Raw genomic sequence first — 26,793 nt, forward strand, 5'->3', positions numbered from 1 at the left:
GTAGTCTTGGCACATCAGTTGGCAGTTCCCAAGGAGTTTTCCTTGATTCAACCTTCACCCACCCAAAATCATGAGATTGGCTTAAAAGCATATTTAAAAAATAATAAATCTGGGGTTCTTTCATTTGCCTTCTGGTGTTGAGTCTGTTTCACGTTTTCAAGTTTTTCTTCACAACCATGATGGAAAAAAAAACCAATTAAAAACAAAAAATAAAACTGTACAATGAGAGTCTCAGATAATCACATGACTCCAAGAGCTGAGGCTTTAACAGCAACACCAAATACTGCAAGACTCTTGATAAAACCACAATGGTTGGCAACACTACATTTTGCCCAGAGGGAGGACTACACAAGTTTCAGGGCAGTGGAGAATCAGGCCCTAAAGCCCAGATTATGAAAGGTATTTAGGCACCCAGGGCCGGCTCCAGCTTTTTTGCTGCCTCAAGCGGCGAAGAAAAAAAAGAAAAGATAAAGCCGCGATTGGCGGCAGGTCTACCGCACCACTTCATTCTTCGGCGGCAATTCGGCCGCTGGTCTTTCCCTCCGAGAGGGATGGAAGGACCCGCCGCCGAATTGCCTCTGAAGACCCAGACGTGCTGCCCCTTTCCATTGGCCGCCCCAGGCACCTGCTTCCTGCGCTGGTGCCTGGAGCTGGCCCTGTAGGCACCTAACTCCCATAGACTTTAACAGGAGACAGGCACCAAAATACCTTTGAGGATCTGGACCTAAGTGACTTCCTGAGTGCTCCAGAGGGACAGTCAGGATCAAAGAAGCCAAGATTAGACCTTAGAATTATTTTATCATCTTTCTCTTTTAATTGCCAGGCACCACAGTATCAAGGGTCAAAGTTCTTGGCTCCCAGATGTGTGCTCAGACTACTACATCTCTCTCCAATAAATAATATAACAACAATAACAATGGAGAGAGACCACGGACCAGGTTCTCTGGAGTGACAGTGGCATAAACTTTAATGTAACCCAGTGGAGAACCCCCAGGCACCCTTGGTCAAATTCACCCTGCAGTCAGAGGGGTCATCCCATTGTAACAGATAGACTGAATACGGTCCTCATCTCTGCATGTATTTTGAAAAGCCCAATGCTCTATCAAAAGAAAGTCAGTGTATTGTTACTATTAGCAATGATCAATTTAATTATTAATAATTAAAGCTGCACTTAAGGGTAGAATTTTTTTAAAAAATAATGTGACTCTCACGTTGCCCGGTTACTGATTAGCCACTCACGTACCAATGCCCCGAACAGTTATTTCCCTTTCAAAATAAACAAATCTGCAAGCTCGGGAAATAAAGAATTGCAGCAAGTGCAGGTCCTCTCCTGCCTGTGATTGGATCGGGCTGGCGGTGAGATCACGGGGGAGGCTGGACTGTAGGTAGGGGAGGGCTGGTTTGCGACAGCGCCTGGAAGGATATTAACCAGTGAAGGGACAGGGGTGGTTGTATCTGTTGTAGCTTCCCTGAGGTACACTACGGGGGTAAGTAGCACCGATGGAATCTTAACAACGCCAACGTTCTGTTTCCGAACGTTTGCTACTGTGGCCTCTTGGGCACATGTTCCCCAGAGGGGTGTGTGTAGAAGAGGGTGGGCTTCACGCTTGGGGTATGTACAGGGGTGGGGGTGCACTGTTGGGGCAGGAGGAGGAGGGAAGGGGAAAGTGATCAGGTCTGGCATTTCAGTTTCTCTAATCGGGATTGCTTTGTTTTTGGTCTTCAGCGTTTGTGTGTTTTCCCTTAAGAGACGAATCAATCTTTCAAGGGGATGGATGAATGGGGTGGGGAAAGGGGTTGGTGCCTGGTTCTTTCCCCTCCCCCTTTGCTCAGGCCGCTGCAGATCTCCGGGACAAGAAGGGTTATTCTTGGGGGAGGGGGAGCAGCTGACTATACACTAGAGAAGCAAGTGGGACACGAATCGAAGTTTATTGCGGGCTGCGGCGGCTTGATTTAAAATTGAAGGGGAACAGAGAGCGTGGATCAACCACTTAATTTCCTCTTACTATAAAATTCTGTTGGCTTTTTTTGTTTTTTGTTTTTTTTTAAATAATCACTCCTTCCCCCCTCTCCCTCCCCAGCAAACAAGTTCTAGCAGAAGGGAAGGAAAGCGCTATTTTCTGTTGTGACCTTTGGCATATGCTCGGCACCCCCTTCCCTGATAAATACCCTGCCCCGAGTCTAATCTGATTGCTTGGGTGAGCACCAGCAGCGAATCCGGTGGGAGGGGAAAGAAGCTGGGGCAAGAGTTCCTTTCCCACGAGACTCACCCCTCTGCCCACCCCCAGCTCGTGAGCTTTGAACTAGGAGCCGTGATGCTGGGGTAGGGGCAGCAGCTGCAGAAAGGCAGCTTTGTTTAATTGATCTCCAAAAGAATCGAGCTTTTGTTGGGGGTGGGGGAGAAAAGGACTCCTGGCATGGGCTCCCTATTAACAGCCTTGATTAGTTCCATTAGGGGAAATAAACGATAATAAATCAACCACGCTGCCCTAGAGCTAACAAAAAAGGTCCAATATTTCTCGTTTGTGTTTGTCTCTGGCAGGCAGCAGCTTCTGATCATGAAGAAGAAAGCGAAGGCTTGGAGGGGAGGCTTGGATCCTTGGCTCTGAGCCACGTGTTGTGTGAAGCACCCAAAGCCAGGAGAGATGTATTTTCCATAAATAACTCTTGCTCACACATACTGTGCCATGGGCTTAAGGCCTCTTGAGACAGGGATGGTTTTGTTTTGAGATAATCTCTCTCTGTGTGTGAGTGACACGGCCGATTTCTTTTGGGGAGGGGAAATGGAAGACTATACAACTAGAACCTATGGCACGGGTGGACTGGACAACAGACCTCTCTTTGGAGAAACTTCAGCAAGGGTAAGACCTGATTGTGCTTTGGAGAGATCCCCTCCAAGAGCTGGCTACTGAAGGGCTCCTTTCTGAAGTTGAGAGAGCTACTCAGTTTGTTGGAAAGCAGTATTGGCAGGGCTGGTTCCAGGCACCAGCATTCCAAGCAGGTGCTTGGGGCGGCAATCTGCAAGGGGCGGCAGTCTGTGTTTTTGCCGCTCCAAGCAGCGCGCCGAACTGCCGCCACGGACGGCGGGGGCAGTCTGTGCCCAGTTAGGGCGGCACGCGCGTTTCCATGGCGGTGGCAATTCGGCGGCAGCTTCCATGTTCAGCTACCCGCGGGGGCGATTCGGCGGCTTCTGTTTTCCGGCTGAAGACAGAAGCTGCCGTCAAATTGCCGCCGCCGTGGAAACGCGTGTGCCGCCGTAACGGCACATAGTCTGCCCCTGCCATCTGCGGTGGCAATTCGGTGCGCTGCTTGGGGCGGCAAAAACAGTAGAGTTGGCCCTGAGTATTGGGTATTTTCATGTGCAATAAGTAGCTTACTCAGTCTCTTAGTAGTAATTATTACATCATTCCCCCCCCCCCTTTTTTAAATAAAATAAAAATTGAACTGCTCTAGCAAGAAGTACCTCCACACCCACAGTGGCACTTCACAGCTGTACTAGGGCCTCTGGAAGGCAGGGGGCTGAATAGAGATTTTGTTGTTTGATCTAAAGGCACAGAGCCACAGGGATTATTTGCAGAGTTTGAAGGGTACTTCAGAGCCTCTGTAGGGTCCCATGTCAGCAGTTGCGATAGGGTGCCTTGCACAGGGCCGTCTTGAAAACGAATGCTGCGATTGTGCAATGGTGGTGTTGTGTAATGTGGATGTGACTTGCCCAATTGCAAGGTTGACCAGATAGCAAGGGTGAAAAATCAGGACCCTGCGTTTTTTGCGGGGGAAGAATTGGGGGATATAGTTGCGTAAATAAGACAAAGCTCCTAATATCAGGAGATCTGGTCACCCTACCAACTATATATGCCGAGCACATGGTGTGTGTTGCTCAGTTTTGTGGGATCTTCTAATAATAGGGTCTTTGTGCAACTTGGCAAAATACTTCGCCATGGCAAACTTACTTTACAATTTTCTGGTTTTGTGGGATTATTTCAAAAGGTCGGAGGCGTGGGGGGAATTTGTCCCCTGACTCTTCTTAATTAGAGAATGTCACATGTTTTGAACATGACCCATGGGGGGCGGGGGGTGCTAGGTGGCGGGAACTACTTCTTGCAACGCTATTTATATTGCTAGTAACTAAGGCCCAGATCAGCAAAGATACTTAGGTGCCTAAATCCCAGTTTGGGTTCCCCTGTAATCCATAATTCTCCCTGAACCCTGTAGGTGGCTACATTTAGTGCCTAAGTTTTCAGGGTAAAAGTTTCCTCTGTGTCTAAGTTTTTTGCCTCTGGGCTTGCACACTGCTGCCTTGCTATTGGTGTCCAGAGCCGCAGAGTGATTCATGCACTGGGGGAGGATAAGTGTTTAGTCACCTAAATTGCTTGTCGGGCCCAATCTGGTAGATGGGCTTAGAGGCTGCCTACAGGATTGGGTCCCCTTCAAAAGGTGGGGTGCGAGGTGCCCATTTCATAACTTCTAGCCCAGTGAGTAGAGCATTATCCTGGGCCTCCCACATCCCAAGTGCAATTCTCTCTTTCTGCTGGAGGCGGGGAAAGGTGGGAGACTACAGTTAAAATCCTCTGAGGAGAGTTCTCTAACCACTGGGCTTTGGGCTATTCTGATATGGGGCTCCCTCAGTCCCCCCTGTTGAAGTTGTTCCACTCTGGATTAAAAATATGAAAGTAAATGGAGTAGGGGGACTGGATGCCAGGTCTCCCTCTCCCTGGTGGGTGTCCTAACCACTGGACTACAGAGTCATTCTCTCTTTGGCCCAATGACTGTTCCACGGGGGATAAATACTTACCCAGTCATAGAGCCACAGAGAGCGCGTGAGAATGACTCTATAGTACAGTGACTTGGCTGAATTCCTAGTCTTTCATGATTTATCCTTGTAGTTTAAATGGTAGGGCCTGGCCTTCTGGAGTAGGAGGATGTGAGTTTGATCCCTGTTGATGCCATGAAGTTCTGAGTGGGCATGACATGCAGCTGAGTGACAGCTGAGAACGCCTAGATAGCTGTGGATTCATTACCGTGCACCTTCAAAATTATACACAGCTCCTGGCTTTGTGAGAGCCCTGGAAAAACAACCCTTTGGGCTCTTGAACTTAGCTCCAGAAAGAGCATTAGTTGTGTTCTGCCATGATCGTTGCCTGGAGAAACCAAAAAGTGCCAGTCAAGCTAACTTCAGAGGTGCCCAAACTATAAGGGATAAATATGCAGTGAATATCTAAAAGGCGATATCTGTCCCTTTCAGCTCTTTTTCCTCATCTAGGAGGGTAATAGACAACGGAAGGGTTTTTATTACAATTTTCTGTTTAACGGCTCCCCAGCTTTGGCCATGATCCTGCAGGCCACAGCCATGTACCCCTGTGCGGAGCCCTATTGACCGTGGAAGAGCTCAACATGAGTGCAGGGCTCTGCTCACATGGAGCTGATTGCAGGATCGGGGCCTCCATTTTTTTTTTAAACTCTTCACACCACATTAACTTCCTACCCCTTTGTTGAAGTGTGTGTGAGAGAATATAGCACCCAAGCACTTTTTTTATTAGCACTGAAGTCCACCACTTACCCTTAGGATGGATATAGCATGGACAGCAAATGGTAAAATTCCAGTATGACTCAAATCTGATCTGGAGGGACCATGTCTAGACTTGAATACCTCAGGGCACTGGCTCTGCCTTACTCTTTACATGATACTAAGATTATAAGGGAACCACAGGGACACAGTCATATTCCAAACAACTGTGTTTACTAACTGTACCCAAACTTACAAACCTAGCTACATTCATACACTGCTGCTTTATAAAGCGTGCTGGTGGCATCTGCAGGAGAAACCTGGGAGGCCCACTAGCGGGCTTCCAGACTACTGACCGGGATACTCCTCAATTCCTGTACACTGCAGCCTCTCTCAAGTCTGACAGCGATGTGGGTGATGTATTGTGAAATTAATAAAACAGACACCCTTTCACCAGGATCTGCTCAGGGGCCACTAAGCAGACATCAGGTAGACCGGGTTTAGCTACCACTCTAAACTGAAAAGACTTGCCATATATCAATTAGGGTGCTGCTTTTCTTCCACTTCCCATTCCCTTGCTTCCCACCCCCAACAGCTGTGTTGTGATGGGTTGTGTGATAACTGTGGGATCTGCCTACATGATCCCTGCACTGCTGGTACCAAAGTCCTTATTAAAATGCTGTGGGATCCTCGAGGCATGACAGATGTCTCTTTAAAACCTTGACATTTGCTGGAACACAGTTTGGTAGGACTTGACCATTGTTCAGGACAAAATGGCTAAGCTTGAATTATGGCACCATAACTTCAGACTTGTTATTGAAAGTACAGCATCTGGCACTCTTGGGTGAAAGCCTGTAGTTAGCAGCCTTTTCTTTAGTTGGCGGAGAATGCTAAAACCATGACCCTTTCCAATCCCTCTCCTTCTGGCATGGATTCATCCTGACCTGGATTTCTGGATCTCTCTTGCTCTGATTTATTTTGCTCCTCTGGCACTGAATCATAGGAAGATTGTGCTGAGCTGAAATGAACCATATAAATAAAAAGAAAACAAGGAAAGAAGAAGTGGGACCACTAAGCATGCGGTGGAGATTAAAGATAATCTTGGTATGGCTCAACACCTACACAAATACTCTGCCTCAGTTTTTCATAAGGTTAATGAAGAACTTAAGGGCAGTGACAGGGTGGCTAATGGGAATGAGGATATGGAAGCAGAAATTACCATATCCGAGGTGGAAGTCAAACTCAAACAGCTTAATGGGACTAAATCGGGGGCCCCAGATAATCTCCATTCAAGAATATTAAAGGAACTGGCACATGTAATTGCAAGCCCAATAGCAAGGATTTTTAATGAATCTGTAAACTCGGGGGTTGTACCCTATGACTGGAGAATTGCTAATGTAGTTCCTATTTTTAAGAAACGGGAAAAAAGCGATTCGGGAAACTACAGGCCTGTAAGTTTGACCTCAAGAGTGTGTAAGGCCTTGGAACAGACTTTGAAAGAGAAAGTAGTTAAGGACATAGAGATGAACAGTAATTGGGATAAAATGCAACATGGTTTTACAAAAGATAGATTGTGCCAGACCACCCTGATCTCCTCCTTTGAGAAGATAACTTATAGTTTTAGAGAAAGGAAATATGCAGTAGATTTAATCTACGTGGAGTTCAGTAAGGCATTTGAGACAGTTCCACATGGGAAATTATTAGTTAAATTGGAGAAGATGGGGATTAATATGAGAATTGAAAGATGGATAAGGAACTGCTTAGAGGGGAGACTGCAACGGGTCATACTGAAAGGTGAACTGTCGGGCTGGAGGGAGGTTATTAGTGGAGTTCTTCAGGGATGATTTTGGGACCAATCTTATTTACCTTTTTTTTTTTTTTTTTTTAAATGACGGCACAAGAAGGGGAAGTGTGTGAATAAAATGTGTGGATGACACAATGTTGGGAGGTATTGCCAATACAGAGGAGGACCAAAATATCATAAAAGAAGATCTGGAGGATTTTATGATAAAACTGGAGTAATAAAAATGGGATGAAATTTAATAGTGTGAATTAAATAGTGCACTTAAGAACTAACAAAGAATTCTTGCTATAAGCTGGGAACATATCAGCTGGAAGTGACAGAGGAGGAGAAAGACCTGGGCATATTGGTTGATCACAGGATGACTATGAGCTGACAATAGGATGTGGCTGTAAAAAAAAAAAAAAAAAAAAAAAAAAGGGCTAATGCAGACCTAGTATGCATCAGGCAAGGTATTTCCAGTAGAGACAGGGAAGTGTTAGTGCCATTATACAAGGCACTGGTGAGACCTCATCTGGGAAATACTATGTGCAATTCTGATCTCCCATGTTTGAGAGAGGAATTCAAATTGGAATAGGTGCAGAGAAGGGCTACTAGGATGATCCAAGGAATGGAAAACCCACCTTATGAGAGGAGACTCAGAGCTTGGCTTGTTTAGCTTAACCAAAAGAAGTCTGAGGGGAGAGATGATTGCTCTCTATAAATTCATCAGAAGGATAAATACCAGGGAGGGTGAGGAATTATTTAAGTTAAGCACCAATGTGGACACAAGAACAAATGGATATAAACTGGCCATCAACAAGCTTAGGCTTGAAATTAGATGAAAGTTTCTAACCATCAGAGGAGTGAAGTTCTGGAACAGCCTTCCAAGGGGAGTAGTGGGTGCAAAAAACCTAACTGGCTTCAAGACTGAGTTTGATAAGTTTATGGAAAGGATGAGGCTGCCTACAATAGCATATAGCCGATCTGTGACTGCTAGCAGCAAATATCTCCAACGGTCGGTGATGAGACACTAGATGGGGAGGACTCTGAGTTACTACAGAGAATTCTTTCCCAGGCATTTGCCTGGTGGGTCTTGCCCACATGCTCAGGGTCTAACTGATCACCATAGTTGAGCTTGGGAAGCAATTTCCCCCCAGGTCAGATTGGCAGAGACCCTGGGTTTTTTTTGCCTTCCTCTGCAGCACCGGGTACAGGTCACTTGCAGGTTTAAACTAGTGTAAATGGTGGATTTGCTGTGACTTGAAGTCTTTAAATCATGATTGTAGGACTTCAGTAACTCAGCCAGAGGCTAGGGGTCTATTACAGGAGTGGGTGGGTGAGGTTCTGTGGCCTGCAATGTGCAGGAGGTCAGATTAGATGATCACAATGGTCCCTTCTGGCCTTAAAGTCCGAGTCTATGCAATATGGGGAGGCTTCTCTTTGGGAGCCGTTCTAGTTGCAATGGCAACTGTACTTGGAAGGCTACTAGTTCACAGAGGTGGGGTGATAACTGAATGTGGCATGGTGGTAGAAATCTCTTGACTCCACAGATGCCCTGAGCTCTGCAGTGTGCTTGGAGGGGTGGGATTCCTGGACTGAGTAAAGAGAATCTTGCTTAAGAGGCATCTAGTGCTTAGCACAGTGGGGGCGTGGTCCATGACTGGGGCTTCTGGGCACTATGATGATATAACAAAGTTGTGTAGTGCTCCACAATGGCTGAGCTCCCTTCCCTTCACCCAAAGCCCCACCCTCACTCCACCTCTTCCTGCCCCCGCTCCGCCCCTCCCCCGAGCACGCCCCATCTCTTCCTGCCCCTGTTCCGCCCCTTCTCCCCGACCACCTCCTGCCCACCACCAAACAGCTGACCAGTGGGGCCTGCTGAGTGGCGGGTGGCTGGTGGGTGCTGAGCACCCACTATTTTTTTTTTTTTTTCCATGAGTGCTCCAGCCCCAGAGCCCCCACGGAGTCAGTGCCTATGAGGGCAACAGTTGAGTACAAGAGTGAAGCTTGTGCAGTACGAGCCTGGCTAATGGAAGCCGAGTTCTATCTCCCAGGAACGTTCTGTGCTGGCGTTCAAACTTCACAGTGCTCCAGGTCCCCTGAGGCTGCCGCCTCCAGAACATAACTGCCTTGGGATGAGGGAGCTAGAATGCAGACTTCAAAGCCAGCTCAGCCAGCTCCTGGGAGGAAAGGAAGAGGGGGAAGGACAAAAAAGTCTTGCGTGGTGGTCCCTGGAATCTGCTGATAACTGGGATTATAGCTTGTGTGTGTCTGTTATAGGTGGAGCAGTGTGGGTTGATTTTTTTTTTTTTTTTTAAATAAGACGATTTATATCCTGATTTACATCACCACTTGAAAAGCCTTGATTTAAATCATCAATTTTAATCAACTTTTCCATTTGTACTTCAATCATTTTCTTAAAAAGGGTGCGTTCTCCTTGGTTGATACAGCCATTAAAACATGTCAGTTGACAACTAAATAGAGGCTTTACACTAGATTTGGTACATCTTTTTGCTACCTAGGAGGTATGCTATGACTCAGTAAGCAGTTATATAACTTAATAGTTTCAGATTCTTATTGTACATTTTAATGTTAGAAAATGGTGAATGATATATTGCGTATTTACGAGAGAATTTGTTTTGCTCATGATTTGTCAGGATGATAACTGGAATTTAATTAAACACACAAGAGCACATTAATTTTTTTATTTAAATGTTCTAAGAGCTCATATTAAGTTTAGGCCTTAACATATTATATTAAATTTGGATTTATTTTTTAAAAAAGAGAAAATTTACTATTTAATTAAAATAAAAAAACAGGTTTTTTTGTTTTGTTGGGTTTTTTAATTTAATCACCCCCTCCACTCCACCCCCCTGGATGGATCAGATTGCACTGCCTAGAATTAAGGTTGCCTGATACTTCCCTTTATGAGACCCTGTTTTCAGTTGCTTAGTTATCAAACTTCAACCATTTGGGCTGAAATGTTCCAGGCTGGGTGTCTACCTCAAGCTGCACTTCTGTGTGTGAATATGTCTGTTCGCTTTTTTAAAAATTACACACGGCGAACTACATTAAAGGAACATGAAGATTGCAAACTCAAGCACTCCAAGGTTGAGTAATGTCTGGGCTATCTTAATTTGGCCCTCTTGTGCATATGCATTATGATACATGATCACATACTACTTTTTTACATAGGACCCCTGCTTCATTCAGTGCATAGGATGGGCATTGGCTGTTGTCTGTAGGATCCCTGCCTCATTTTTTGCAGAAGTTAGAAGGTGTGTGAGGTATGACTCGGGATTCAAGAAGAGAAAGGATGGCTTTCACAGTGAAGGCAGCTGAATGCTGCGCTTGAGAACTGGATTCTGTCCCTGCATCTGCCACAGAGTTTCTGTGCAATGGTGGGCAAGTTACTTAAACTAAACTTTTCACTAGTCGTGTTCATTTTCTGCGTGCCTGACTTAAGGCACCTGGGGCCGGACCTGCAGCAGTGTAGAGTACTCACAACTGCAATTTAAGGGCTTGTCTACACAGTGTGTTAGTCCGCTCTAGTGGGGTGTACATTTTAGTCCTCACCAGCGTGTCCCACACTACCTGACCCATGCGGACCCTGCTAGCATGCATTAAGAAGTTCCCTACTGCATGTTGATGTAATATTGTTTGAAACAACAGGACAACATTCATGTGCACTAGGGAACTTTTTAGTGCACGCCAGCACGGGCCAGATAGTGTGTGACATGCTGGTGCGGACTAATGGACTGTGTAGACGAGCCCCAACAAAGCTTTGTTTTGAACATACAAAGTACTATAAAATGCTAAGTGCTCTAAAAATCAGGCTCTGGATATCTCAAGTTGGGCACCCAAAACTAGTGGACAGTTGATGGTAATTTTGGCCTTAATCTCTCTCTGCCGCCATTCCTTATTTGTAAAATGGGGTTACTAATGCCCCTGATCTCCGAGTGGTGGGGTGAAGATAAATTGTGCTGGTTGGGAACCAGAATATCCAATCTGCAGGAAATTCCAACATTTCTAATTTTTTTTTTCATCCTGAATTGGAAGAAGCCAAAATTTCCTGCAAATGAAAATAAAAAAACAAAAAAAACCCAATTTGGGATCATCAAAATGTTCCCTTAAAGTAATTTCATTTCAACTTCTATATTACATTTAATATATATACACACATACCTTTTTTCCTATCTAATTTGTCAAACTTGACACATTCCTACAAAATATTTTGATAAAATTGCATGTTTTGATGTAAAACTGTTCAGTCAAAAATAATTAGAGGTGGCCTCAAAAAAAAAAAAAAAAAAAAAAAGTTTGAGACACTTGGCTACAATGGTGAATGCAACACAGAAAAGCCAATGAGAAAACTAATAATTCTGTATTCAGTGCATGGGTTGAATTGTGTGAGTTAAAGAAGGCCGTTCGTTGAACGATGAGGATAAAATGCAATACTGAATAGCTACCCACTCAGTGACCACTGTCCATCCTGTGCACTGAATGAGGCAGGGGTCCCCTGTGGAAAATAGTATGTGATCATGTAATTAAATCCTGCATCACAATGCACAAGGGGGTGGAATCAAAGTTGCCCGGGCAATCCTTAATCCCAGCAGTTGCTACTTTTCAGTGCTCGACTTTGCAGATGTAGTGTTCTGAACATTTTTGTATGCAATGCAGTATGTTAGTAACTATGATTTCTTGCATGATAACTCTGGAAAGTGAAGCCCTTTCTGCAGGCAGAAATCAGGAAGTAGCAGCAGCAGGTGTATGGATCTCGCTACATTTCCTTGCCTACATGCCTCTCTCCTGATGGGGTGGGGAGAGGGGGAATTGCCTCTAGAGGTGAGACGTAGTTCTGATCATCTAGTTTTCTCCATCCTTGGGCTCTTTGCCAATGAGGATGACAGCTGTAGTGTGTGTGTTGTAGATGCCTGCTTGCTAGCAACTCTGCTAACCTCATGCTCTCTTTGGGTATTGGTCCCGAACAGACATCTGTTTCAGCTTCTGGTCACTGCTGACCTTTGTTGGTAGTCGGAGGGACCAGATGTCGTGGAAGGCTCCATCCCGTTAACAATCCCCGTAGCCATCTTTGTTTCCTGCTTATATATGTGTAACCTTTTTGCTGTGCTAAGCTGCCAGGAGCTGAAGTGCCACTGGGTGCTGGGAAATACAATCTCAGATCACTTCTGCAATCCTGGGATTTCAGGATCAGTTACTCTAATCCCAGTATCCTGAAATACCTTGTTCTGCTGATGGTATATTTGGAACTTTTTAGCCACTCTTTGTGGGTTTAACCTCGAGTCCCTGAAAGGTGGTTTCATTGCAACCGTCCCTGAAATGGGGAGCTAGACCTTGAAATGGAATTGGTTAATCAGCTAGATTTAGTTGTTAAACCGGCCACAAGCTAGAGAACTGTTCCCAGCAGACTGTGTTTGTTGCTTTGTTGCTGCTTTAACTTTCACTCTGACTTCATGTTTACTATAGTTACTGACGTGGGATTGGAGTCTTCGATCAGCTGTCTCATGGGTGCCTGAGTCTGATGGATCTCTCTCACTCACTCACTCCTACAATTTCATCATTTTAGGATTGAATAGAACTTAATACACAAACAGAAGGAAAAGCCTTGTCTGACTCCATGGCTGTAGGCAGAATGAGCCAGTTTTTATTTTTTGGGTGCCTAACCTGAGATCTTTTAAAGGGGCCTGACTTTCAGAAAATGGTGAGTACGATCAGGCCCCTTAAAGCCTTCAGTTAGGCACCTAAAATTACTAGCTGCTGTTGAAAAATCTTGGCCAATGACCATTCTTTCATCCCAGCCCATGCGAAAGGACCATGACGTGATTTTGCATTTTAATATTGTGGTGTATTTAAAATGGTGTTAAAATTGTAGTCTTGCACTTTAGATTTCAGGGTTTATTCCTAATCCTGCTTGCACACTAGGGAGCTCTGTGTGGAAGTGTGGGATCTCTGGACCTAGCAGGAGTCAGTTGTGCAGACAGCCTAGAGCAGGGGTTGGCAACCTTCAGCACGTGGCCCATCAGGGTAATCCGCTGGGGGGCCGCGAGACATTTTGCTGACTTTGTCCTTCCTCAGGCACCCCTACCCCCTACAGTTCCTAGTGGCCGCGGTTTGCCGTTCCCGGCCAATGGGAGCTGGGGGGGGGAGCTGCGGGAAGCCGCGGTCTGCCCCTGCTTCCTGCAGCTCTCATTGGCCGGGAACAGCGAACTGCGGCCCCTGGGAGCTGCAGGGGGCGGTGCCTGCGGACAGTCAACATCAGCAAAATGTCTCTTGGCGCGCCAGCGGATTACCCTGATGGGCCACGTGCTGAAGGTTGCCGACCTCTGGCCTAGATCGGTGGTTCTCAACCTATTTATCATTGTGGGCTGCGTATGTGGCCCACAATGTGTTACGTGGGCCACAGGTTGAGAACCACAGTGCCCCCTCAAAAACCTCCCACAGTCCCCTATGCCCAGTGCCCCCCGCCCAGAGACCCCTCCACAGAGCAGGGCCACGAGTGGAGCCCTGGGTGCAGGGCCTGGCAGCTGGACATTGCGGCGTGGGGCTGGCAGCTGGGACCCGGACCTGGACCCCGCCGCCTGGGGCCGGGCAGTTGGGACCCTGGGACCTGCTGCCTGGGTAGCTGGGACCTGAACCCCAAGGCTGGGTAGCTGGGACCCCCCAGTGCTGGACCAGGAATGGAGTGCCTGGCACGGGGCCAGGAGTGGAGCCCCACCTAAAACCTGGAGGTGCAGTAGCATCCCAGGAAACCCCTAGTTCCCAGAGCCTCACCCTGCCCAAACTTGCCCAGATATCGACTCTCCTGCATCCTGCCCCCCTGTGGCACTCACCCAGCCCCTTGCTAGCAGGAGTGCTCCAGCAGGCTGCCAGATGCTGTCTCCCCCTGAGCCAGCCCCTCCCCCTGCCAGACAAGAGCAGCAAATTTTCAATTTTTTTTAGCCTACAACTGTGTGCTAATTGGGCCGTGGGTTGAGAACTGCTGGCCTACAGGCAGGTTGAGTTGTGCCTTTCTATTTTAGTGAGCAGCCTGCTTTCTCTCTGTTCTCTCATTCTGAATCCTAAGGAATACAGTTGGGTTGCATTGCAACTTTTCTGCAAGACTGTTAGAGAGAAACAAACTTCTCGGGTGTACGCCATGAACAGAACACATGGGTTCTGTTTTCTTTTTTTAAAGCTTCATAGCCGTTCCCACTGTGTGAATCTGAGATGCTTGACATTGCTCTTTTACTGGTGTTGAGAGAGGCTTTCCCTCTTCATGCTTTAAACAGTACCCTCAGCGTGGCTCAAAAGAAGAGACGTGAAATAGTTTCTGTCCGTTTGTGGCGCCCAGTGATCCCTTGGCATGCTCCTGCAAGAGTGCGGGGAGCCAGGTTCAAATTTGGGGCACTCCTCTATTCTACCTATTGAAAATCTCCCTGTAGCTTCAATTGGTTCGGGTATCTTTCTACAGGCCTGTGCACTGTTGGAACAGAGCAGCTGTTTTACCTTAGAGGTGGCTGCACATTTAGCCCTGAGCTCCGTAGGTGTGCATAGCACTGTACGTACTGAGTGAAAGACTCTCTCTGCCCTGCACAGCTTACAGTGCAGGCAGATCTCTAAGTACTATAGATGTGGACACTATGGCACAGAGGTTAAGTGACCTGTCCAGGGTCATACTGCATGTCTGTGGTAGAGACAGGATTAGAACCTAGATCTTCATCACCCAGTTCTGTACGTTAACCGCTGGAATACCTCCCTTCCCATTTGCAATCACAGAACTTCCCCGTGGCAACTTCAGTAACTACTTACGTGTGGAAAGTAAAGTTGAGTGTCTCTAAATATAGCAGCTGGAGACAAGGAGACTCGTCGTCATGTCAGCCAGCAAGCTCTCTGCCGATCAGCAAGTGCCCCAAGGACCTCTACAGGCCCATAGACCATGGTCTGACAACTGTTGCATTAGGCTGGGGATTCTTAGCTGGGAGGTTGCATGCAAGCGTCAGCGGGTCACAGTCACTCTCACCTTGCTGAAGGGGAGGAATTGTGTCCCAATATGGGGAGGATGGAGGACCCCTGCACTAGACCAGCGGTTCTCAACCGGGAGCCCCTGGGGGTCTTGAGCAGGTTTTGGGGGAAAGAGGGGGTCAGCCAAAATAAATCCGAGAACAGGGCTGGCATTAGACTCACTGGGCTCCAGGGCAGAAAGCTGAAGCCGAAGCTCGAGCAACGTAACTTTGCGGGGCCCCCTGTGCAAGCGGATGAGCACCAGTGATGATCGGAGCAGCAAAGCTGACACTGAAGAGCTGGCAGGCATGCACATAGGAGAGGGGAGGACTGATGGCATTTTCTAAAGACCCTTGCACGTCAGCATGGAGGGGGAATGTAAAATTTAAAAAAGGAAAAACCTACAAAAACATCCTGTTCATACTATTTAAAGGGGGCTGTATCAGAAACTTGAGTTTTAGATTAGCCTGTTTATTTAAAAAACAACAACAAATCCCCTAAACTTGACAGTGTCCCTATTAAAGCATTTCTGGATTCAGCTGGATGAAAGGGGCAAGATTTGAGTCTTTATTTCCAGGAAAGGACATTAGTGACGTGTATCCCAACACCCCCCCCCCCCCCCGCCCCAGCTTTGTGCCCTTTGTTCTTTTGCCAAGTCACACTTGCTTTTTAATGAATGTAGGTTTGAGAAAAGTTCAACCTTGTTACGAAATGCTGCTGCTTTACTATAGAATAGCAACTGAATGCGTCTTACCTGGCTTAATATAAATTGGCACTGCTGGTCTAATGGGCTTCAATGTGTCCTCCAAACCATCAACTGCTGCAGGATTTGAGTCCATTTATAAACAAAAACCCCATCCCAATGTGCCTGGAGTGTAAAGTAATGCAGCATTGCCTTAGTGTCTGCAGACTGCTCCATTCTCATTGCTTCTGTTCCTGGCTTTGCACAGCAGTAGCAGAATGAAACTAACAAGATTGGTCAGTTTCACCACTGCTGTTCCCTTGTCTGTGGGCAACAGTGATCCCTTCTGGAGGAAGGGAGGGGAGATGACAGAAAGCTCCTTCTCCCTTTCAGCAGCTAGCAGGAGAGGGAGATGGACACTTCAGACTTCTGCTAGCCAAAGGCCTATATGAAAGTTAGTGCAAATCCCACTGCTCTGCGCTTTGGGACAGCCAGAGTGATGTGCCCAACTGTGGGTGATAGATAGTGGAGCTAGCCTTCTCACGTGGGCACTTGCCTCTGGACCTCGCTTGACTTTCAAATCAGTCTCTGGTGAGCAGGTAGATGTCTGCCAAATTTTTGAAGTCTTGATCTCTCTCGTGCACTATTCAACCTGAAAATTAAGGTTCTGCCTGCTGTCATAAGAGGGAAGTTGCAGTGGCTTAGGGCTTCCATTGTCATCTAGGTTCAAATTCAGCGATGGTCCCTGAAATTAAACTGAATTCTGCCTCAGATCAGAAACGCTTGTTAGTGGGAAAATTGCCATTTTTCTTGTTTCTTTTCTCTAGTCCCCAACTTTCCATTTTGAAGTGTTATTCTAATCTGATGTGTCTCTCATAGAATCATAGGACTGGAAGGGACCTCAAGAGGACATCAAAAGTCCCCTGCACACCTGGCAGGACTAAGTATTATCTAGACCATCCCTGACGGGTGTTTGTCTAACCTGCTCTTAAACATCTCCAATGATGGAGATTCCACAATCTCCCTAGGCAATTTATTCCAGCGCTTAACCACCCTGACAGGAAGTTTTTTGTAACGTCCAACCTAAACCTCCCTTGCTGCAATTTAAGCCCATTGCTTCTTGTCCTATCCTCAGAGTTAAGAAGAACAATTCTTCTGCCTCAACCTTTTATGTACTTGAAAATTGTTATCATGTCCCCTCTGTCTTCTCTTTTTCAGACTAAACAAACCCAATTTTTTTTCAATCTTCCCTCATAGGGAATGTTTTCTAGACCTTTAATCATTTTTGTTGCTCTTCTCTGGACTTTCTCCAATTTGTCCACATCTTTCCTGAAATGTGGCTTGCAGAACTGGACACAATACACCAGTTGAGGCCTAATTAGAGCGGAAGAATTACTTCTCGTGTCTTGCTTACAACACTCCTACAAATACATCCCAGAATGATGTTCACTTTTTTTGTAACAGTGTTACACTGTTGACTCACATTTAGCTTGTGGTCCACTATGACCCCCAGATCCCTTTCCGCAGTACTCCTTCCTAGGCACTCATTTCCCATTTTGTATGTGTACAACTGATTGTTCCTTCCTACTTTGCATTTGTCCTTATTGAATTTCATCCTATTTACTTCAGACCATTTCTCCAGTTTGTCCAGATCATTTTGAATTTTAATCCTATCCTCCAAAGCACTTGAAACCCCTCCCAGCTTGGTATCGTCCACAAACTTTATAAGTGTACTCTGTATACCATTATCTAAACCATTGATGAAGATATTGAACAGAACCGGACCCAGAACTGATCCCTGCGGGACCCCACTCATTATGCCCTTCCAGCATGACTGTGAACCACTGATAACTTCTCTCTGGGAATGGTTTTCCAACCAGTTTTGCACCCATCTTATAGTAGCTCCATCCAGGCTGCATTTCCCTAGTTTGTTTATGAGCCAGTCATGCGAGACAGTATCAAAAGCTTTACTAAAGTCAAGATGTACCACGTCTACCACTTCCTCCCTATCCACAAGGCTTGTTACCCTGTCAAAGAAAGCTATTGGCTTGGTTTGACATAATTTGTTCTTTACAAATCCATGCTGACTGTTACTTATCACCTTATTATCTTCTAGATGTTTTCAAATTGATTGCCTAATTATTTTCTCCATTATCTTTCCAGGTACTGAAGTTAAGATGACTGGTCTGTAATTTCCCCAGTTGTCCTTATTTCCCTTTTTATAGATTGGCACGATATTTGCCCTTTCCCAGTCTTCTGGAATCTCTCCTGTCTTCCATGACTTTTCAAATGGCTAATGGCTCAGATATCTCCTCAGTCAGCTCCTTGAGTATTCTAGGATGCATTTCATCAGGCCCTGGTGACTTGAAGACATCTAACTTGTCTAAGTAATTTTTAACTTGTTCTTTCCCTATTTTAGCCTCTGACCCTACCTCATTTTCACTGGCATTCACTATGTTAGGCATCCAATCACCATCAATCTTCTTGGTAAAAACTGAAACAAAGAAGTCATTAAGCACCTTTGCCATTTCCACATTTTCTGTTATTGTTTTCCCCACCCCCCACTGAGGCCTACCCTGTCCTTGGTTTTCCTCTTGCTTCTAATGTTTTTGTAGAATGTTTTCTTGTTACCCTTTGTCTTTAGCTAGTTTGATCTCTTTTGGTGCCTTGGCCTTTCTAATTTTGTCCCTACATACTTGTGTTATTTGTTTGTATTCATCCTTTGTAATTTGACCTAGTTTCCACTCTTTGTAGGACTCTTTTTGATTTTTAGATCATTGAAGATCTCCTTGTTAAGCCAGGGTGGTCTCTTGCCAGACTTCCTCTCTTTCCTACGCAGTGGGATAGTTTGCTCTTGTGCCCTTAATAATGTCTCTCTGAAAAACTGCCAACTGTTTTCAATTGTTTTTCCCTTTAGACTCGCTTCCCATGGATCTTACCTACCAAATCCCTGAGTTTGCTAAAGTCTGCCTTCTTGAAATCCACTGTCTTTCTTTTGCTGTTCTCCCTCCTACCAGTCCTTAGAACAGTGGTTCTCAAACTTTTTTTTTTTTTTTTTTTTTACCTTTTTTAATTTTTTTTGTTTTTTTTTTGACCACTTAATGATCTTTCCAAATGTTGTTTGTACCATTACCTAACTACTGTAAAGCACTTTGGATAAAAGCACTATTAAAAAAAAACTTTAATTTTTTTTTTGTTCTACAAATAAAAGCACACAACTCATTTTAATATCAGCAGTCTTACCTTTCTAATGCGATGGATGTGCCCTCTCTCTCCTATTGCAGCAGCACCCGAGCTGGGGCTGGGAAGGACGGGGGGTCTCTCCCCTGCCACAGAGCTGAGGCCGGGCAGGAGGGCCGTCTGTCCCCGGTAACCATAGCCCTGGAGCTGGGAAAAGTCGCCTCTTTCTCTGGCCACTGCAGCCCTGCACGTCCCAAATTCCCCCCACCCATTCTTCTCACCCCACTGCCCCCTCCCACCTACCCCCTATACCCCCCCAAGGTCACCACCTCACCTTACATGTGCGTCTTCCCCAGGGTCCAGGCACCTAATTAGTGGAGCCATGCCAGCTTGGCTCCACTAATTAGGTGGGTGGCCCTTCATTCTCATGTGCGGCTGCCCAGGTGCACACCTTAGAGGGAACTATCCGCAGACCACATGAATGGAGCTTGCAGACCACTAGGTGGTCCGCGGATCATAGTTTAAGAACCTTTGCCTTAGAATCGTTAACTCTACCATTTCACGATCACTTTCACCCAAGCTGCCTTCCACTTTCAAATTCTCAACCAGTTCCTCCCTATTTGTTAAAATGAAATCTAGAACAGCTTTTCCCCTAATAGCTTTCTCCACCTTCTGAAATAAAAAAATTGTCTCCAATACATTCCAAGAACTTGTTGGATAATCTGTGCCCTGCTGTGTTATTTTCCCAACAGATGTCTGAGTAGTTGAAGTCCCCCATCACCACCAAGTCATGTAGGTGTCTAACTTGGGGAACAGATCTCACTTGGTTTCAAAGTACAAAGATGGTAGGTGGTCCTCCCCGAGCCCTACAAACTTGACCTAAGACCTGTCTCAATCTGGGTTCTCTCCTTCATCATTGCTAGTAATAAAGATTCTGCAGGTTAAATGGGGTGTGTGTGTGTGTGTGTGTGTGTGTGTGTGTGTGAGAGAGAGAGAGAGAGAGAGAGCGAGCCCTGTGCAATCCTGCTATTTTAGTGGGTTTACACAGGTGGGAGGGTACAGTAACACAGGAAAGTGGTGTTTAAAAAAAAAAAAAAAAAATCCACTGTTAATGCACAGGAAACAGACTCCAGCTCTCTCATTCAGAATGGTGTCAGCTCTGCAGGGCTTGTAGGAGTTGAAAGGAGTAGCAGCTTACTTTTTGTCATGGAAGTCAGCAAATCTTCCCTCAATCCACAGTGGAAAATCTCCAGTGAGACGTAGTTACATTTGAAAGTAGAACTGCATATAGATAAAGGATGGAATTTAAAAAAATTGGTTTGTCTTGTCTACATAAATTGTAAGCTCCTTGGGGGCTGAGCCCCTCACTGTGTGTATGTACAGTGCATAGTACAATGGCACCCTGATCTCTCTTAGGGCATCTACATATTATTGTAATACACACATTAATCAAATGTTAGGATAATAAATGAAATGACCAAGTGTGTTACTTTTCTCCTTTTCTTCCTTCTTCCAGGATCGAATCATCAACTTAGCTGTTGGTAGCTTAACATCCTTGCTGCTTATAGTAAGTATTCCACTTCCCAAACTACATTTTTCTTTCTATGGTTCAAATCCTGATTCTGTTGGAAGTTTTAATGGCAAAACTTCCACTGACTTGAGTGGGCCTAGGTTTTAGCCCCAAGTGCTTCCATCCTTTGCACACTGGCTTGCTAGTCATGTGAGACCCTTTGCCTTTAGGAAAGGGAGAATGCCATTTTCTTTCGGTAGTTTTATTTTCTGCTGCCGCTTTGCGGGAACTGAGTCCTTTTAAAAACAAGTAATCAAGTTCCCAAATCCACGCGAGAAAGGAACTCTTCAGCGGCACTCCCTAGTGCTGGATGAAATTTTTACATGTGTTTGAGGCGCCCATTGCTCTGCTATCTCACTGTGCTTTCCTCCAGCTCTTGAAAGAACCAAATGCTATCACAAAAATGGGGAGTCTACTCCATGATCTGTGATGGTAGCCACTGACTCTCCTGCCTTTTGAGAGCCAACATGATGGGTAGCATTTGAAGCCTGAATATTCAGGGAATCCAGCCCGTTGTTGGAAAGTCCAGAGAAAGAAAACCCTTGAACAACACCAGGATAGAATGCCATGCCCATCACAGAGAACCTCCAGCCTCAACTCCCTTGAGCTTCACCTTAGAGACATGTAGCAGAAACATCCCTTCCAAGCAATAATGCTGGCATGAAGCATAGGTGGGGAAGTAGTTTGGAAGATAGCTGGGGACCATTTGCATGTTTGTAAATTATGACCAGAACCTTGGAAGTAAATTAGCTGCTGCAAAGAGTCAGACACTCTGCTGCAGTATTTTTTTGGTTTAGTTGGCTTAACATTTAGCTAGCCACATGCTATATAGCCAGTTGGAACTTTTTGACTGGCCTTCAAAATTAAACCCAGTTATGTATGAGCTGGTCCTTGAGGTGACAAGGTACAAGATAATGTGGCAAGGCCTGCATCCATGAGGGATGGTTACAGTCCTCTGGGAGCAGGATATCTTTCAAGACTGCCAGAAGGAGCACTATTCTGGTTAATACATGAGGAGTTCTACATGGCTTTTTCTCCCTTAAGTTTCTGTGTGTGACCCTTGAATTTTCCGTTTCCATCTGTCCTTCTACATGGACATGAGGATTGTATTGGGCCACTAGAAGGGAACTATTGTACAATCACTAAGGATTGTGCCTATGTGGTTAGGGGTACTGTGTTATTTAAAAATTCTGTCCCTAGTCCTTTCCAACCTCCTATACCTCCACCTTGCCTCTCGCCATGGTGGGTGGGTATTGGTTGTAGTGAGACACACCCAAAGTGGAATCCTAAACTGTTTCCTTGGTCACTTCATAACTCTGCTTCCCTGAGTGGGTGTGGATGGGTTTTTTTGCCATTATGAAAATATTTAGTCTCTCTGTATTCCTCTGTACAGGTCACGCTGATCAGTGCTTTTATCTTTCCTCAACTACCTCCAAAACCAGTGAATATATTTTTTGCTTTCTGCATCTCCTTGTGTAGTGTTTCTGCTGGCATACTTGTAAGTATTGCTACATTTATTGTGAAATATACACAATTGTATTTTATGCACATAATAGATCCTTTGTTTTTCATAATACAGTAGTGAACTAGCTACACTAAGTAGGGCAGCTGTAGATTATAGTACATGGTGCACTTGAAATCTGGTAAAGCACTGGATATTGGTCAAAGGTAGATATCTTATGTTTATTCTGCGAGTGCAGAGGGATAGACTTTCTATCAAATATCTTCTGTTCTCCTATTGTCCCCTCCTGAGCATCCAGGCCACAACATCCCAATATTTAACACATATTCACAGTAGGCTTGTCTATGCGCCTGCTACAGAGTGTACAGGTCACATCCTACAACAAAAGACTATGCTATGGTTAGGGGTTTACTTAAATCACGGAGAAATCACACATTTTTTGCAGGTTGGTCACGGTATAAATAGATTTCATAGCTTTGTTACACATCTCGAAATTTTGTTATTTATGCCATGACTAACACACAGTGTGTGATTTCTCCACAGCGTTTGTCAAACTGGGGGCCCTGACCCAAAAGGGGGTCACAAGTCTACTGCAGGGGGTCATGGGATCGCCACCCTTACTTCTGTGCTGCTGCTGCTGCTAGCAGTGCAACCTTCAGAGCTGGATGCCCGGCCAGCAGCCCCTGCTCTGTCTTCAGAGCTGGGCGGCTGGAGATCAGCTTTCATGGTCCATGACACGATTTTCACAGCCGTGAATTTTGTAGACCTCCTAGCTATGGTGTGTCTTCATACACAACAGGCAAGACTTAACTTCTGTACTGGTGGGAGCTGCCACAGGAAAGGGAGGATAGGGACGCAAGCAGAGTTAAAGTTGGCATCTCAAGTATGTAAAGATTTTCTGGCAATCATTAGGGGGATTTTTTTTTTTTTTTTAATTTGACTCCAATTTGTTTAACTATGAATTTCCTAGCTTTCAAACAACCATTGAAATAACAAATCTACTTGACATGTTAATGGCTTATTGACACATCTGAAGATAAGGGCTTGTCTACACTTAAAATGCTACAACTGCACTGCTGTAGTGCTTCAGTATAGACATTACCTATGCTGACAAAAGGGATTCTCCTGTCAGCATAGGTACTTCCACCTCCTTGAGAGGTGGTGGGGTAGGTAGGCAGACAGAAGAATTCTTCTGTCAACCTAGTGCTGCCTTCACAAGGACTTAGGTCTGTTTAACTACACTGCTCAGGGGTGTGGATTTCTCACACCGCAACCATCATAGTTAAACCGACCTGATTTTCTAGTGTGGACCAGGCCTTACTGTTTGCAAAGCAAGCTCACCAGTCTCGTTGCTTGCATAAGTAACATTTCTCAAAATGAAACTCTTATGTCTATAGGAACGGTAAGTGAGCTGACTGTGATACTGGCAGCCAATACAGGAGTGGTTAGTGCATTCCACAAGAATGCTGAAAGAGAGAGGTGGGTGGCTGTTCCTAGTGCTTAGTTTGCAGTGAGGTTTCCTTCTATTAACTGCTCTCTTCATTAGTCTGATTTAAGGGGGGGGGGGGCGGGATGTTAAAGAAAACCCTAGAAGTTCTTAGTTTCACAGTTACTTACTCCTGCACTGAACTGTAGCCTGTTTATCTTGCATATAAATACCTGACTTTATTTCTAATGCAAAATCCCTCTTTCCTTTCTAGATCTACTGGTATCGACAAGGAGACTTGGAACCTAAGTTTAGGAATCTAATTTACTATATCTTATTTTCTATTGTCATGTTATGTATATGTGCCAACCTGTACTTCCATGAAGTGGGTAAATGATTGCGAGACTGTTCTTAGCTCCACCCTAGAAACAAAGGGGATAATCAACTGGACAGGGATGAAGAAATGGGTTGTTCAGGGATAATCAGTACATGATTTTCATGTAAATGTATATCTAAAGTCCCTCGTGTTGGGAAGAATTATTGCCATATGACATGACACTTTGCTTTTATTTAAGAGCTAACTTTGCACTTAATGCACATTCCAACTATACTGATGTTTCAGAAGGGCACAAGCTTTTTCATTTTGGAAAAAACTGCATTTTTTTTATTATTGTACAAATAACTGCAGCATTGCAAAGATCTGTAACAGAATAAATAAATGGCATCTTACAGTTACATAAGACAAATACTTTATTTTTGTTTAAACTGACTATACAATTATTTCTGTTCCCTAGGCAACCTTTTGTTGAAACTACAACTTAATTCCACATTAACAAAACCACAGACTGAAAGACCAACTCTGATTATGAAGAGCTAATTACAGAAATAAATAAAATAATTTATACATCAGTCTCTAATTTCTGTAGTTATTTCCCCCCCACTCACTCATTCTCTCACACACTCACACACACACACGCACACTTAGAAGGCTGCTCAGCCTTGTGTGTCTGCTAGGAGCCCGAAGTGTCGAATGAATTGCTTTCCACTGCTTTAGGGACATAGGCCTAAACTATCACTGAACTGCTTCTTCAAGACCTTGCAAAGGGTGCTACCACCTCCTTGCCATCCCCCAAATATTAATGTGCTGCATACAACTCACCTTCAGAGAGAGGCTGGAAGTGTAATGAGAATAGCTAGGTAGGTAGGCAGTCTTTCTACCCGACTTGGAATGGCCTCTGAAGGTTAGAGGCTTTTTTGTTCTCTAGGCTTTAGAGGGATGCTGGTGGACCTCCATAGCCTTCCCTTTCTTATAAGTTTCCCTTTTATTGAACTTGCTGTAGTGATTAATTTTTTACTTAAACAAACAAACACGTCTGATCTTTCTGCAACTCCATCCATTGCCAGCAACGGACTCTTCAGGAACAGGCATAGCGAAAGACAACCCTGTAAGCATCTGTAACTAGGGTCCTATGTGCTGGAAATACTGGTACATCAAATGAGATTGGGAAAACAGACCCCTTCTGCAATACTGCTCCTGCCCTTACCCTCTAAAGTCACTGAGATATCCTCAGCTAAATTTCAAGAGGAAAAGTAACAACTCTGTATTTTAGAAGAGCCAGTAAGTGCAGAAATCCTCATCCACTTTCCATGAAATGTGTGCAAACTAATTCTTGTTGCTGCACTAATAAGCTAAGGCCTACAGTCCTTGGCTTCCATCCAGTTTTCAAGGTGCATAAAGTCCAACACATGGGCAACAGCCAGCTCAAAATGATTGAGTGGATCCTAGCAGTGTGCAACTGAGACTCTCAATAACCCCTTGCTGAAAAGCAGTGGACTGGGGCTTCAGTTAGCTGCTGTACCCCTTTACAAATGAGGTACATAGTCTTATGAGCAGTAAAAGTGCACTGTAGCCATTTCAACTTGAGAATGTTTTAAACATGTTGACTGACTAGTTTCTTTGGAAGGTGGTACAGGGTTGCAACTGTAATTTCATGATGCAAACAGGTTAATTTAGAAAGCAGACATGATTACTGCTTCTTAGTGACAACTCACTAAGTCTTCAACATCCTTTGAATCTTCAGAATCAGGACTGTCCAAACACGAGCCAATAATGTGTGATCCCTCTCCATGATGTTGCAATATAGGATCTGCAATGAGCCATAACATATTAAGGACTCAAACTTATTGTACTGCTATAAAAACTTACCTCAAAAGCACATAGGTAATGCTTTGCATCAATTTAAATAAAACTATTAAAATGTAGCTACTCTGAGACCCTCTAGTTTTTCCAAAACAATTTCCTCTAAAAAGCAAGTATACAGAATTGCACACAACAAATTACTGATCAATCTCCGATCTCTAACTCAAGTCTCACACTGAGTGGTTTCCAAAAGGGCTGGAACTGCTACCACCCATCAACATTTTTCCAGCTACAGTATAAGTAGTCTAAAACTAATTAGTTGGCATTTAACATTGGTGCAGTGGAGGAAAACAGATGAATGCATGACTTCCTTGTTTTTAAAAAAGCTTCCAAATCCTTTCATCTAAAGAGGCTTATTTCTAAAGTTTCAAACTAACAATGATTCGGAAGGTAAGTTATACGAAGATTCCATAGATAAAGGCTACAATGCACAGAATGATTAGAGGAGCTCAATTACCATATTGAACTAAAGCAGCCATTCTCAAACTGTGGGTTGGGACCCCGTTTTAATGGGGTCACCAAGGCTGGCTTAGACTTGCTGGGGCCCAGAGCCGAAGTCCAAGCTGCACTGCCTAGGGACGAAACCAAAGCCCGAGGGCTTTAGCCCTGGGTGGCGGGGCTCAGGTTACAGGCCCCCTACCTGGGGCTGAAGCGCTTGGGCCCCTCTGCCCAGAGTGGCAGACTCATGCTTCGGTCCCACCTCCTGGGGTCGTGTAGTAATGTTTGTTGTCAGAAGGGGGTCACAGTGCAATGACGTTTGAAAACCCCTGAACTAAAGAATCTTGTTTCAGGCCAATTGCACTAAGCAACTGTCTGATATTACCTGTTAATGTTGTCAGAGGTAAGACTGATTCATTGTCTATATCATCTGATGTCTGGATAAAACCATGGGGTGAAGGAACAATAAGGACAGTTTCATCGTCTATTGCAGACTGATCAACTTGTTCTTCTATGGCTGGAGAACCTAGGTCCTGCATGATGAGAGA

At 44.9% G+C, this 26,793-nt stretch overlaps 2 protein-coding genes across 2 annotated transcripts in view; one reads left to right on the forward strand and one right to left on the reverse strand.

The window, feature by feature from the left end:
* The first annotated feature begins 1,432 nt into the window (after positions 1–1,432).
* On the forward strand, positions 1,433–24,023 carry TMEM243 (transmembrane protein 243). The gene is made up of 5 exons (XM_024212913.2): positions 1,433–1,487; positions 2,543–2,861; positions 20,666–20,716; positions 22,113–22,217; positions 23,882–24,023. The coding sequence occupies exons 2-5, from the start codon at positions 2,784–2,786 to the stop codon at positions 24,002–24,004; spliced, it is 357 nt and encodes a 118-aa protein (XP_024068681.1). The 5' UTR covers positions 1,433–1,487; positions 2,543–2,783; the 3' UTR covers positions 24,005–24,023.
* Positions 24,024–25,619: 1,596 nt separating this feature from the next.
* DMTF1 (cyclin D binding myb like transcription factor 1) overlaps positions 25,620–26,793 on the reverse strand; it is a 60,816-nt gene continuing 59,642 nt past the window's right edge. Inside the window, exons 16-17 of the mRNA XM_024212912.2 lie at positions 26,631–26,778; positions 25,620–25,754 (exon numbers count right to left, since the gene is read on the reverse strand). Coding sequence (XP_024068680.1) covers positions 25,645–25,754; positions 26,631–26,778 — 258 coding nt within the window. The 3' untranslated portion in view covers positions 25,620–25,644. The remainder of the gene's footprint in view (positions 25,755–26,630; positions 26,779–26,793) is intronic.

The sequence above is a fragment of the Terrapene carolina genome, unplaced genomic scaffold, assembly GCF_002925995.2.
Source record: "Terrapene carolina triunguis isolate 2854851 unplaced genomic scaffold, T_m_triunguis-2.0 Scaffold68, whole genome shotgun sequence".
In the NCBI taxonomy this organism is placed as follows: Eukaryota; Metazoa; Chordata; order Testudines; family Emydidae; genus Terrapene; species Terrapene triunguis.

What these genes read in the sequence shown, in the direction of transcription:
- TMEM243 (XM_024212913.2), top strand. Translation starts at nt 2,784, where the DNA reads ATGGAAGACTATACAACTAGAACCTATGGCACGGGTGGACTGGACAAC. An exon ending in TAACATCCTTGCTGCTTATA is followed by an intron (nt 20,717 to 22,112) that starts GTAAGTATTCCA and finishes TCCTCTGTACAG; the next exon opens with GTCACGCTGATCAGTGCTTT. An exon ending in GTGTTTCTGCTGGCATACTT is followed by an intron (nt 22,218 to 23,881) that starts GTAAGTATTGCT and finishes TTTCCTTTCTAG; the next exon opens with ATCTACTGGTATCGACAAGG.